Source organism: Bacillus rossius, chromosome 1 (assembly GCF_032445375.1).
Source record: "Bacillus rossius redtenbacheri isolate Brsri chromosome 1, Brsri_v3, whole genome shotgun sequence".
Lineage (NCBI taxonomy): Eukaryota > Metazoa > Arthropoda > Insecta > Phasmatodea > Bacillidae > Bacillus > Bacillus rossius.
Window position 1 is genome coordinate 127,330,379 of NC_086330.1, and position 15,381 is coordinate 127,345,759.

The window sequence follows — 15,381 nt, forward strand, 5'->3', positions numbered from 1 at the left end:
TCGGGCGTTGTATAGTTGTATCAGAAGAGGATCGTGTAAGGACGTGTACCGTGAGTAGAATAAAAGCCAATTAACTGTGTTACGTGTTTTGTGTTCGGGGGGGCCACGTGGGTCCCTAACCTGGTCAGCGGCGTGTGGGACGCCCTGAGAGCCCACTGCGGTGATTAGAAGCGTGCCCGACGCTGAGAGCGGGCTTAGTTAGGGACAGGAGCTGCGTATAACATCTGGAGGGCTAATATCTCGCCGCACACGGGCCACGTAACGCCCTGAGTAAGAGTCTTTCAGCCGGGTCCACGTGCCCACTCACGTGGTGGCGCCCATTAATTTCCACCGATAATTTCACCTCAACACCGGTACGCCCTCAATACTTAAAGCCATTGTTACTTGTTTCTCAAAACTGAACATAAATAATCTTCATTGCTACCACAATAAATGTCCTAATTTCATATGTTTGACATTTTCAAGTATTCTAGTATACGTACATATAATTCCAAATTTTTGCAGCAACAGGTATTTTAATGGGGGAGGGGGGAACTAGTAATACTAATTAACATACTCAATATAAAAGCTTGTTTCATTTGTAAAAAAAATCACTTACCATATTACTTGTGGCAATGCAGTGTTATTATGATTAGAATTTTTTTTTATTATTTGAATTGTATTTAATTTTAGCTGTAATCACGACAAAAGCGGGGTTGTACTTTATGGTCTATAGCCTAAAAATCTGCAAAGCAATAACTTTTTTTTAAATGTGGTATGAACTATAACATACTAAGTTGGCAGGGAACACCCGGGGAAATATAGAGGTGAATTGAGTCAGTCCTCAAAAATGTCTAAAGGTCATGATTTCCACCCCCCTCCCCAAGGCCACACATACACAAAATTTTGTTTCACGCACTTGTCTTCTTTCCAGTACATCTCATAAACATATCACATGTAGGTTTGTGGTAAGTAACATTAAATATGGTTTATCACTATTTTACTACAATTTTTCATGAATTTTGTATTTTTATTTGCACAGAATACTTTACATGGTTAACAGTATCAGCTTATTGTACTATAAAATTTACCAAGTCAAATACAGTCATTCCAAATCATTTTATAGATACAGTATCATATTTCACTATTAAACTACATTTCCTAAATAAAACCTAAGTTTCCTACAACCTATACGTAATTAACATTCAAGAGTATGAAAACTAGTCTCAATCAACATTTTTTTTTGGAATATACGTAATTTCCTGAACATTTTAAAATCTATATTTCTAAATACACCCTACATTTATAACATATAGTACTACAAAAATTATCCACATATGTGGTGCTGTGTTTGATAAATAAAATGTCACCTATTTAAAATATATTTCATACCATACATATAGTACCAATTTAAACATTGTTAAGAACAAATTTTATTCACAATAAGAAAATAAAGAGCGAATTAATATCAGTAATAAACAATTGGTCTTGTGTAATATATAGTACATATTACTACTTACAGTGAAAATTGTGAAGGTATGCAGTTAAATGATGTCATACTATTTTTTTTGTTTAATGCATCCACTACAGTGAAATAGTTTTCTGTTCCACAGTAACTGTCATTTAACGGTCAAGCACCCCAGCGGTGCAGAATACTGCGGAAGTAATGCCAAGGTTATAAACACGAGACGGTCAGTGGTCTTGTCTACTTGTGGTAATCGTAGATTAGAACAAAATGTCTTGCACCCCAGAGGCAGGATGCTGCGGTAGTAATGCCAAGGTTAGTAATAAGAGACATTCGGAGATCTCTTCTCCTTGTGGTACTGGTAGATGTGCACACGCAGGCTGTTCCTGTTCTTCATGAGGTGGCCACAGTGTACGCAGCTGAACGGACCGCGCTGATCCCCGTGCTCGTTCTTGACGTGATACAGCAGGTTGGACCGGCTCCTGAATGGTTTGCTGCACAGGGCGCACCGCAGCGACCAGTCCCGCGGCAAAGCTGCAACAAAAACATCGGAGTTGGTTCAGCCACTCGATCACCTCTTACTCTCAGTGTCGAGAAGTCTCGTACACACTAGTGATGGGCTGGTCCTTTTAACCTTAAATACTATCAATATACAGTATTAAAAATATCTGATACTTAAGGAATAAGATTCGCAGTCAAATATTTGAGGCAGGAAGAACTTACATTATTTTACTCAACAAAAAATGTCAAGATAATTTTTTTTTTGGTGTTTTCAACCAGCTACAATGTTCTCATAATGTTTTAGCACAGTAGGAAACAACAACAGGAAAAAAAGAAAGAAGAATAGTTTAGATCCTGAATATGTAAACTTTTGTTTTTTAATGGTGCAGTGGTAACATTCCAGAAGACCCAGATTCAAATCCTCGTTCAGGCAGTCTTCTCCCATAGTTTCCTGAAATCAGTCCAGCAGGCTAATGGTCCGTGGAAGATTCCTTTCCGCCATCCTTTTTCTGAGCAGTTTGTCATCATTTCAAATGAAATCATTGCCCGAGACATTAAACCAAAACTAAATAAAAATTAAGAGGTGAATGTTTGTTTAAAACCTTGTAGATTTAAATCCACCAAATGCTATAATTATGGGCAAGATTACGTGGTGAATTGAGATTAAACCGAAATAACACAGAAAAGCGAGTCTATACCACAAACACCGAAATGCAATAATAATTGCAATAATGCAATGCAAACCCCAAAATACCACTAAAATCCAAATATTAATCAGCATTTTTAATATAAAATTAAATCACAAAAAAGTGTCATTTTTTAATACATTCAATTTAATTCACGTAATTTATTTAGCAGGAAGTTTGTGCTATATGTATGTACTAAATAGATTGGAAATTTTTGTACTTATTTTGATCTCACAACTGTTATTAGTAACTCATTATTACATAATGGCATAAATGCAGTATTAAAACACACAAATACTTGTCCATTTATTTTTATTGTTTCCAGTAATAAGTCATGCTTATTACAAATTATTAAGTTATAAAAGTGCACCATATTTCAGTCAAAATGAAACTGTTTGGTGTAATAAGTATGTATCATGAAACACTTGACTGTCATATATGTTTAATAATATACTATCTTTATAAATAAACACTTTTCATTAAATATAAAAATAATAACACCAAAATCATCTGTTTTAAAAGCAAAATTAGCATAAAAAACCATAAAATCTTGTCTGTAGCTATAATCTTAACATTCATAAAACATTTCTTTACAAAATAAATTTAATAAAAATAACAAAGACATTGCTATCCTAAAATTACCTAACTCATTCTCTAATTATCATTTCGGCAAAGAGAAGAGGCTGTAACCAAAATGCATAGCTTCATTACGTGGCGTCTACTTGTTAATATTTTGTGTGTTTAACACTTTAAAAGTACTTGAAAAAATGTTTAATACATAAATTTTATTGCTTTAGTACGTGGAAGTTTTTAATGTTTCAGTGCATTTTATTTTAAAATCAAATGTTGTCTTGTTATGCTTTGTAATAAGTACACCATCTCTGTATCCCACGAAAGTGTGAGCTGTCAGTTAACTCAATAAAAATAATTTTCTCTCGAGTTAAGTGTTTTTAATTCAAACCGACAATCTATGAAAATTAAATTTGAGATCTGAAAATGGAATTCCATGCATACTGGTATTATGCATATTTGTAAGCAACTTCCTGGTGACAGAAGTTACAACCATTAAACTTTCATAGTTGCACACATCAAATCCTACAATTTAAGAATGAATTAATTTTAGCATGTGGAATAGCTCATACAATTGAAAAAGGACAATATTATAAGATAAAAGGTAAATATGCAAGAAATCGGTGAAAGGCAATAAACACAACAAAAGAGAGAAATGTTAAGGCTAAGGACTGGTGTCCCCAAAAAAGGAAGTGAGATACAGCAGAAAGAAGGAAAAATGTATAACGTGAAGAATTTTTTTTGTTGTGCCTAAAAGGAAACGCACAAATACGAACATCTACAGAGCAAGCAGTCCCAACTTATGTATTCAATATTTGAATTTAAATTTGAATAAGCATACATTACTATTAAATAACATCTAATAACATATTCAAATATTTTAGCAAACTATAACAAGGGGAAAAAAAGAAGAATTTACAAATTTGAATAGGAATGACAACTAGACAAATGTAAATTATGAAATTTAGAAAATCTACTTAAAATATGGGCCTTGGCATTATTGTTAGAATTATTATCTGACTTAGCCTAAGAGAAACCATTTTTAATTTTAATTTATTGGCTCCAAAGTTAAAACACCAAGGAAAAAATTTCCTTCACAAAACCCAAGTACCATGGCAGACAACATAACCCCTGGACATCAAATCACCAACACTTGGCCAATGGCCTGCCACACTAACAGGATATTGCTACTCGACTGTTGAATCAACTGAAATCAAACAAGTTATTAAACATTCTTGCAAAATTTGAATTTTGTAAACTATATTTTTCATTAACTGGGTTAATGGTCTGCTGCAACATCAGATAAGCAAAATCTTGGGTGACACGAATATAGTAAAAAAAAAAAGTATTGATTTTTGGTAGGTCCCCCCCTCCTTTTTTTTTTGGAAGAGGGGGATTATTCCAACTTTTCTTCAATGTTAATTTTTTAATATCACTCCATGATTTTTCCAGCCAGGTCCAGAAGAAAAATTTTCCAAATTCTTGCTGGTAATGGCGCTTTAAGTCGGCTCGGATACTACAAAACCTCGGTTAGTCAGAGCTCGGTTAATGGAGACTCTAATGTATTTTAGTTCAGAGCTGTGATATTACTGACACATAGAGGTGGGTCGAAAAGTATCAACCTGATATTTTGTAACTGATACATGCCTGTATCAGGTACTGCAAACAAGTACACTTGGAAATTATCAAGTACTTTAGTATCAGTTTTTGAATTCGCCTGGAACAACACCACGGCCAATGTGCGCGTGCGCAGAACCCGATCGCAGATGACGGTCACTTGGGCGGAGCTTGTGAAAGGGGAGGGAGCGGCACGACGAATAAGGGATAAAGGGAAAGAATGTAGGGGAGAAAGCACAGGGGAAGGCGTTGAAGGAGAGGCGCAGAGCGAAATTGTTACGAGTCGTTTTGTTTATTGTTCCACATCAAAGTATGCTCAGTGCGCAGTGCGTGCACCGTCTCGTTCAATAATAAAACTAATGAAATTTTAAAATTAAAAAGTACATTAATACAAGATATAATATTTATATTTGTGCACCTAACAGCTATCAAAATGCAAATAAATTCTCAGTTGACACTAATAACAGATGTAATCAACATATGGACTTTCTTTTTTCGAAAACAATTAGTAACTAGTGTTTTCATACATTAAAAGATAATGATTTTATCAAAAATTAAAAATAAAAAAACAGATAGGTACATTAGTGAGCATACTATATCAATAGACATTTGAGTTAGGTACATCAGGCATATAGCAGTGCCAATATCGATAAAAAAACAAACACTTTGCAAGTTCAGTCACTATTTAACAAATATTATTGCATTATAACTCAGTTTTTGTTTACACAAATTACACTTAGTAAACTCATTATTTTCCGTGAAAAAATTCCACACAAATGAAGTCTTTTTCCAGCACTTATCCATTCCTTATTTCACTATAAAGATACTAACTACAAAGCATGACAGCCCGCAACAATGTACATGGTAATACATGGTCAGGACGAACTGCAGTGAATTTTGAACTGATTGATACTGGCTGTATTAGGCGGGCATGAGAGTAACAGAGGTAAGAATTACCGGGCGTGATAAATAATGTATCAGATTCTCCTTCCGGTCGCACGGTCCTGGGACCGCTACTGCTAAAACTAATACAGAAGTATCAGATACTTGTAACTAGTACATTACTGTATCAGTATCAGGTTAGAACAGATCCCGAAAATTGCTGTAACAACCCACCTCTACTGACACACAGCTTGTTCTACGACAAACAAAAAAATGGCAAGAAATAAGGGTGCAAGCGGAGGGAGATTTCGTTGTTGATACCAAAAAAAATATTCTACAGAATACATAAGAATTAAACCTCACTAACCACTGGACCAGTTTCAAACATTATTTCCCTGTTATAAAACTATATTATTCCATGTGGACATAGACTATGATTTGTTTTCAATAATATATGTTCCCATAAGATATAGCAACACTTGTAACTAAAATCAGAGAAAAATGACCAAACTGACTGCATTCATGGCTCACGCTGATTAAACCGTTACAAATGTAACAAAATAACCATGCCCTGCCGCCAGTGTCGCACGAGTCAGCACAAGGTAAACTTGTGTGTTTAAAATATAATACATGCCTCTTTTTTATACACACACACATGCACACACACACATACATACACACACACATCAACATTTAAAGAGTGTGTGTTTGTTTTTTGTAAGTAAATAAACTCAAAAACCACTGGACCGATTTTAAAAACTCTTTCACAATTATGAAATTACATTATTTCAGATGGACATTGATATGATTTATTTTTTAATACATATTTATGTTTCTGTAAGAGGTAGCAATATTAGTAACTAAAACCTGAGAAAAATGAGCAAACTGACTGCTTTCTTGGTCTATGATGACCAAACCAGTACAGATATAACAAAATAAGCCATGGTATTCCAAAATCACTCCAGGCAAATGCTCAGATAGTTCCTTACTTTAAATTGTGGCCAATGTCATTCACCAAAAATATCTTTGGATATTACCGCAGGTATTAGGTACACAGCTAGTAATTTATATAACTGTACCGATTATTTGTACAAGATTTTCTCAGGTCCTATTTGCATTTAAAATTAAATGATCATGCTCTTATCCTTATAGCGCAGGCTACTATAATCATCCTATAAATCACTCAATCATCAGTGCATGACCTGAACGTTGATGCTAGCCCCCACATGCTAATCACTAGCCCATCAATCACACTGTTACTGAAAATCAAGCACTTGATTTGCCAGTATTATTCCTCCAAACTTAAAAAAAAACCTACTGAATTCATCTTGTGACACAACACTCAAGCATTCTATGTTATAGATCCAAATATTAGATATAAATATTTTATCTGTGAAGTGTGATGCTATGGTGATATGGACCAACTGACAACAGTTTCATGAAACTATTTACTGCAAGGCAAGTTTATTTAGGTTTGTACACATTAGTGTGTCCACAGAACGCTTCTAATTCTAAATACACCTCTGCCCCATAGAGACCTCCCTGAGTTGATCAACATGGGTGCGGCTAATAAACATGCAGCAGAGCAAATTATAATAATAACAACAACCATTACTAAAACTACTACATTTGTTAATACTATTCCCAAAAAATGTGTGAATTTGGATGATAATTTTTTTTGAAGGGTTTAAAAAAAATTATGCTTTTAGCTAGTTCATGAATGAATAAACAAAAAAAAAATGAATAAACAAAAAAAAATATTATCTGAAACAATACAAAACAATTGTTATATTCAGAAACGAAATTCAACTAACCCATAATTATTCAAAAATAAATAAACAATTTGTTAAGTTGCCTTTATTTTGGTTTCAGTACAGCTTCAATTTTCAGACCACACTCAGTTTCGATACAAATATAATACCATACAGACTTCAATAATTCTAACCAACTCATGTTTTTAAAGTGGGTAACTTGGAGATACAATGATGAGTAATGAATAAAGAGAATTTGTTAAATGTGCATATGAATAAAAATGTTGGTTGTTTAATATAAAGTCTTGTATATAATTAATTTATGACAAGAGTGCAGTATGTATGTCGCTCACCTAATGCATTCAGGATGATTCTCGTACATGATGCACACAGCATTTTTGTGTCAGTTGACACTTGTGCACTATAATACGTCGCATCTTCCCTTCATCAGAAATACGTTTTATCACATTGTAAGATTGCTGTATATGACACTCTAAACCTGTAGCATACTAATATACAATAATAAAAATAATTTAATGAATAATTCTAAAAACAAAATTTAAAAACAAAATGGTGACAAATTCCAGGCTGGCTCTTAGACCAATGCATAGTTTACTCATCTTGAAACTGTTAACTGTGTACCTTCAATTTGAAAGCTATAAAATACTGCAGTGATGGATCTCTAATCTGGCATATTCAGTACCACACCATGTCACAATAGCGATTTCACATGACTATCGAACATCAGTATAGTTTTAACGGGAATACCAAGGTGAAAACAGGAACCACTGTACTTAAATAAAAATAGACCGTAATGAAGGAAACTAAAACTGCTTGCAGCCATAGTCAACAGTTGAATGCCACCCTGAAAAAAGTGTCTCTTTCAGAACTCGCCAGTCTAACCTTGGTAAAGAGCAAATTGATGTGTTCTCATGTTGTTCATGTTGCAAGTTAACTTTTCAACAAGAAATTTTATTAAAATACTGTCAATCTTGATAAATTCATTAAACAGTTAATACTTTAAAGTTTACATACACATAAGAAGTTATTCTTCTATGAAATTACTAAAATATTAACCTGAAACATTTTAAAACATATATTAATGTTACTATGACTGAAATCAGTCTGTAAATAATTACTTCAAACAAACTTTAACCTTGTTTACTTAATTATACATTATTATATAATATTATATTATAATGCTACTTAGAAAAGGAAAAAAAAAATTCCAAAGACGAGATTTTAACCACATACCTTGAGGTTAACAAGTGTGTGCTTCACCGCTGTGCTACTGAACTCGTTTACATATTAAGAGGAGAATATGTATTATAATCATTGTAATGCCAGTTTTCTTATTTTTTTTTTTTAAACTTTGGAATACTTTTTACTATAACTATCTTAGTTTACCACATACTATATTCCAGGGTAGTTTCACTATCATAAAATTTCATTTGGCACACCAATGTGTTTGGTATGTCCTTAACGTTTACGAAAGTGACTATAAACGGGTTTACGTTGCTACACGTGGGTCCGCCATCTTTGTGTCACATTTCCGTTTATCGACTTCCGTTTGTTTCACAAAATTACTAATACCAAATGCCATACACAGAGAGTTAAGATGTTTACACAGCGGCTCTTTGCTGAAACATAGAATGTCAGTTAAAAGACCTGTTAGTGTACGTTAATGGTAAAATAAACTATAGAGTCATGCCAAGCTAGGAGAAACACAACTCAAGGCTCTACGGAGCCAGCGCTGAAACGGGGAGTGAACCTTTGGCGACGACCCGGCGCTCTAGGGGAGCGGTGACTGGTTCTTCTTGTGGTAGATGTAGGTGTGGACCCGCAGGCTGTTCTTGTTCTTCACTATCTTGCCGCACTGGTCGCAGCGGAACGGGCCCCGATCGTCGCCGTGCATGTTCTTCACGTGGATCAGCATGTTGTAGCGGTTGGCGAACTGCTTCAGGCAGAACGGGCACCACGTCGGGTTCATCGCGCTCCCTGGAAGGCAACGGGACACACGTTACGAGTGAAGACTCTGACAGGGGAACAGCAACCACACACAGCACCTACCTCCATAACACGTCTTATTTAATGCAATACCATTAACTAAAATAAAAAATGTACAAGACCATGTTTTTAATGCCTGAAAGGTTGCTTCACAATAATTATTTTCTGATGATAATCACAATAATATAATAAAAAATTTTATTTCAATTACTTTGTAGACATAGCTATGCATTAAAAGACTGGTTGGATGCTGTAACATCAACCTGCTTTGGATTGCAAACCTGCTTTGGAGTTCTAGTCTGTGAGATCAGCACTAAATGAAAAATTTTTTTATAATTTTTCCAACCAATGGAAGTTGGACCTGTTTTCTGTGAACGTACTAATAACCAATACAAACAAAGCAAATAATGAATGCAGGAGCGTAGAGAGTCATATTTGTTAAGAATGATCAAAGTATTTAGGCATAAACTGCAATGTTCCGTCTTTCCCGCGTACATCGCTGAGATTCCTGTGAATGGGGTTCCTCAGAACATACATGGCACTAACATTTTACTTTATCTGCAGCAGAAAACCTTTAATAGAAGCAAAGAGTACAGAAACTTTTGTATTTATTTAACAAACTAAACATGTGGTAAACTAAAAATTAGTACATGAAATCTTACAATGATGGCCAAATGACCTTAACAGTTCATATATGCAATGAAAAGTTATTAACAAACTGAACTGGAACTCAGAGAAAACCTAGATTCAAAATGCAACTAAAACATTTGTTAGCCTGCAGTGTGTAGCAGATGTCAAGTGTGTAACTTTCTTATTTGATGACAATACCAAGGCAACAGGTATAACATTAAAAAAAATCTTTATTTCAGTAAGTAACTTTAGATATGTTTTAATTTTTCAACATGAATTCTGTAGCTGTGAATTAAATAAAAAATAAAACATGAGATTCAACAGTTCTGAAGCATCTGAGACAGACAGACTTCATGGATTCATCAACTTGGTCATACAATGGCTAGAGTGACAATTTCCTCCTGAAAGGCAAGTATAAAATGGTCTTAGGCCACAACTCTCACCACCTGAGCCTCACATCACCAAGACCTACTTTGCAAAACAAAAGTCCTAAATATCATTCAGCTAAACATATTTATTTAATGCTGCTGATATTTCATTCAAATTATTACTCATCAAACTATACGTAATACCTGTGGAAGGAAACACAGCAAAAACTTCTAGATAACCACTGTTGTTTTATCCAAGTTCATTTATTAACGTATACAGGACAAGAATCACAATTTACATAGTTAATACATATGAGTTTTCTACAACAACAATATACTGAAGTACAAACCAGTACCAAATGAAGTAAATAAAAAAGGGGACGACATAATACTGATATGGGTATAAACAGAGACCACAAACTTTATATCGTATTTTGTACTGTTAGTTTTTGCTGAGCCTAACTTAGTTATGGCAACATTGACAAACAAATATGTGTGTGTGTCCCCATATATATATATATATATATATATATATATATATATATATATATATATATATGTATATATATATATGTATGTATATATATATATATATATATATATATAGAGAGAGAGAGAGAGAGAGAGAGAGAGAGAGAGAGAGAGAGAGAGAGAGAGAGAGAGAGAGAGAGAGAGAGAGAGAGTGTTTTGTGGGTACATGTATATGCATAAATAAAAATGAAGTTAGATTAAATTTCGTAAATTTGTTTTTTCAGAATATTAGTAAAATATAGGTGAGAAAACTTAAATATGCTGTTATGGTTAATGAATATGACCTTTATTTAATTTGTGAAAAGATGGGTAAAATATATTTAGAGATCACAATGAGAGATGTGAGAGATGAGTACGTTATGGATAAACACACATGCTAGAAAAAAATACTGTCAAATTAAGGGTGAGACAACGCAATTTTTCATTGTGAATTAACTATTTGCAAAATATTTTTTTAAATAAAATAATTTGCAAATTTTTGATAATAAAATCATTAACTAAAAAATTTATTTTAAAAGTGCCAGAATTCTTTGATAAGTTATTTAAAATATACCAAAAATGCCTTTATAACATGTTATTCCTTTATTTAAAAAAAAATTGGAGTCTCCAATTGGGCTTAGTAAACTAAAAAAAAAAAAATCACATTTCTTGATGGATGAAAACTATTTTACGTTTTAAAAACATTTATTTTTACACTTCGTCTACAATTAATCAACATCCAAAGCACTAGATAAACTGTGTTACAATATTTTAGATCAATGAAGCAGTCTTGACTTGCTGATAATAAATATAAATATTTGTAACAAGGATCACTTACGAAGACCACGTTGTCAAGTAGAGGGTGCTAGTTATGTTACTAAAACAGATGAGCCTAACGAACGATTTGATTTTGGTTTGTTTCATGGAGTTCCTTGATTTCTGGAGAGCAAAAAAAAATTACGAGGAAATTTTGTTTCATAATCAGAAATGTAATATGCAACTTATAGAGAATTGGCTTTAATGTGCAAACAGTAGACATGAAACAAAACTTTAACATTGCTGCAACAAAAATCTTTGTTATTTTTCCTCAAATATTTTGGGTAGCCACAGAACATTGTAGGAAAGTGTGTATGGTACCAGCAGTCCATGAAGACAAGACCAGACAAGCAATTGTACAAAAAAAATTCACACAACTGATTTAGCAATGTGTTAAGAGTTGGAAAAAAAGCTTTTGAGTGCCAAAGGATTTCTATTAACTTTTAGTAACATTTACAAATAAATGAATATATATCAGAAGATAGCTTTGCACTTTAAATTGATTTCAAGGGGCCAGAAAAATTAGCATTTTGCTGTAGATGCAATTTTTTTGCTAATTTACACTATGTATGTTTTTTTTTTTTTGCTAATTTCCAACATAAATGATATTTTAGCTAATTTTCTAAATAAATGCTTTTCTTCAGCTAAATTAGTTTAAATGTCATTCATTTGCAAAAATATATTTATCAAATGTCACATAACCGCTAAATATAATTATTTTGATAGTTTTCAAAATTGTACAAAATGTTATCTTCTTACACTTAGAAACAACCCTCTCTTGTAGACTTTCAGTGACTTAATGCAGCTTGTATTTTGCTGTTTGTTCAGGAGGCATGTGCATGTATAATTAAATTATTGAAATTGATGTATGTCACTTAAGAATTATCAGCACTTAAGTTAATACACAACAACAGGTCCACCAACTTTGCCACAAACTTTCTCATCTCACAGACGAAAGGTGTATGATTAGCTTATAAGATGAAAACAAATGAGACTGCACTTTCTTTCTTTATGCTTTACTGGGAGTGTGAAGTAAACACAGAAATACTTCAGATACTTGGAATTCCCCCAAATGTTTCACTTGAAGCATGCATTCTGGTCATCATTCTCAACACTAGTTCCTGTGACCATACTTTGTGATATTGCCATGTGTCTGTGATGCAGGCAAGTTACATTCTGAGATAATTTCAAAATACAACTCAACCCAATTCATCCAGTATTTTTGTGTATTATTCCCTTAATTATACCTGCAACTTAATGTTTTCTGGCATATTACAGTACAACTTATTATTTTTTAGATAAATCAGCTTTAAGCTTTTTTGTAGTTTCAATCCAAACAGATACTAAAATTGTAGTTTTTGTACAAAACTAAACTAAAGGGTTATTTGCAGGCATTTGTCTATATGAATTTTTGTTACAAATGTTTAGGATGTAAATATTAGGTTTTAAATAAATTTATTCGAAAATGCTAATTTCTCAACAATAGATGCTAATTGTTAAAATAACAGATACTAATTTTGGAAAAAATAGCTGTTAATTTTTCCAACCCCTATTGATTTGGTCACCAAACAATTAAACATTCCCCTTCCTCGCTATGGTGCATAGGGAATAAAGTTATAATCACAAATGCACTTCACAAACAATGACAGAGTTGAAATCAGGCGTGGATCAGGGTCCACAGAGGTCAAGACTACCTACCCCTTCCCGTCTCATCACGAAAACCTGACTTTGTTGTCATTTTTTAACTTATTTAAATTTTCAAGTAAATAAGGAAGGTCTGACAACTGCACTGGTAATTTTTTGTGCAACTCTAACATAATAAACCTATTAAGGGCCGGTTTTATGACCTTCGGTTAAACCTAGGGCTACATTTAACTCTCAGATACCTCTTGTTTTGGTTGGATGACCCTCTGTTAACAACTCACTCTGAGATTTTCTTCCGGTTAAAGTTTACCACGAATGACGTGAGGGCTAGCTGTTTAACCTGAGGCTAACGAGCATCAGAAAAGATATCAGGCGAGGTTAACAGTGATAGAAAATATTGTACTAAAATATTTGGTGATTGTGAGGATAACTATTTGGGAATTTCCAACGGAGTTCAACGTATGTTTCGATGAACTAATTTAATACTATGCACAAAATTCTTCTTTCAATTCATTGAAGTTTTGTTATAAATTACGTGATGTAATAATGTAGGCAGGCCTATCGTTGAGTCATAAATTATATTTGTCTTTAATTAATCCCTAAGGAAATAGACATATATATAATGTATATGTGATGTCTATATACATATATATATATATTTATATTTATATAATGTACATGTGATGCTTTTAAAACATGTGTTAATTTACTGTATTTAAAAATTGCAAAATGAGTGTCATTCCAACCAATAAATTTGTGTTTGTGAGAAATAGCTTGTAATTAACTACCCGAACTTTTAGTTAGAATATATTTATGCACATTCATTTGTAATAAACAAACCCTATCCGGGATTTGAATGTACTTCAAACACCTCCAGACATGGGTCAATGTTGCCTGAATGCAATTAAATGTGAAAATAAAGGATTTTTTCCCCTCCCTATCTTACAAACCTATACTACCTTCCTCATGCAAGTAACAATGTGGACGATGATACTGAAATGAAAACGGCACACCAATGCAACCCACACCAGTGAAATGAAAATCACAATGTAGTTTCACGAGGCAGAGTCTACATGGATTATTAAATGAACAATATGACAGAAAAAAACTCTGTAACCGAAATCTTTTTTCTCTGTCTAATTTTTGTGTGTAGAGACTTATTTATGATATTAGTTATTATAGATGGTGTAACCCCCTTCTACTACCCCCCCCCCCCCCCAAGTAAAAAAAAATAAATAATGTTTAGTTTTACCCCTGGTTAAAACTCACCACTTGTGTAAATTGTTATAAACAATTTTCATTGCACTAGTTAAATAAATATTGTACATTTTAACAATGATGATAACAGGGTACTTTGATTTCTAAAGAACAAACATCGGTGATCATTTATCTGAGCCTTGTCGCAAGGCCTGACCAAACTTCCCGTGCCCTGGAACACTTGACTCTCGCGACGTCAGTGGAACTTGGACATGTGCTTCCTCAAGCTGTCCCTGTGCTTGTACACGTTGTTGCACAGGATGCAGAAGAACGGGCCTTTGTCGTCGCCGTGTATGTTCCGCAGGTGCTTCTGCAGGTCCACCTTCCACCGGTACTGCTTGTCGCAGTGGGTGCAGTCGAAGGTCGATCCACCCGGCAGCTGGTGGCCCAGCTTCGTCGCTGGAACACAACACAGGCATCAGCTGTCTCCGCTGCCCGGCTCAGCAGCACATGGTCTCGTGTAAGTGTGCAACACTTCCAGTTTGCTTTACCTCAAATTTCAACAGTAATAGTCTGCTATAAAAATCCAAGGCTTCCGCAAAAACTTTTTTTTTTTAATTCAAATCAAATGTCAAATTATTCACAAATTAAAATATTTTTTAATCTAATTTTATCATCGGAGTGAAACTTTTATCCACACTTCACAGGATTCCAAGAAAAATTAAAAATTAATCTAAATTACAGTAAAATGAAAATAG

General features: G+C 33.7%; 1 protein-coding gene across 9 annotated transcripts in view; it reads right to left on the reverse strand.

Moving 5' to 3' along the window:
- Window positions 1-15,381, reverse strand: part of LOC134545329 (broad-complex core protein-like) — a 164,751-nt gene that overhangs the window by 16,712 nt on the left and 132,658 nt on the right. For 2 of the 9 annotated variants that reach the window (XM_063388601.1, XM_063388590.1), the window contains exon 5: window positions 9,224-9,449. The exons of 5 other annotated variants lie outside the window; for them this stretch is intronic. In XM_063388601.1, coding sequence (XP_063244671.1) covers window positions 9,244-9,449 — 206 coding nt within the window. In that variant the 3' untranslated portion in view covers window positions 9,224-9,243. Of the gene's footprint in view, window positions 1-460; window positions 1,979-9,223; window positions 9,450-14,706; window positions 15,083-15,381 lie in introns of those variants that run through there. 2 more of the 9 variants (XM_063388587.1, XM_063388597.1) reach the window with 2 other exon arrangements.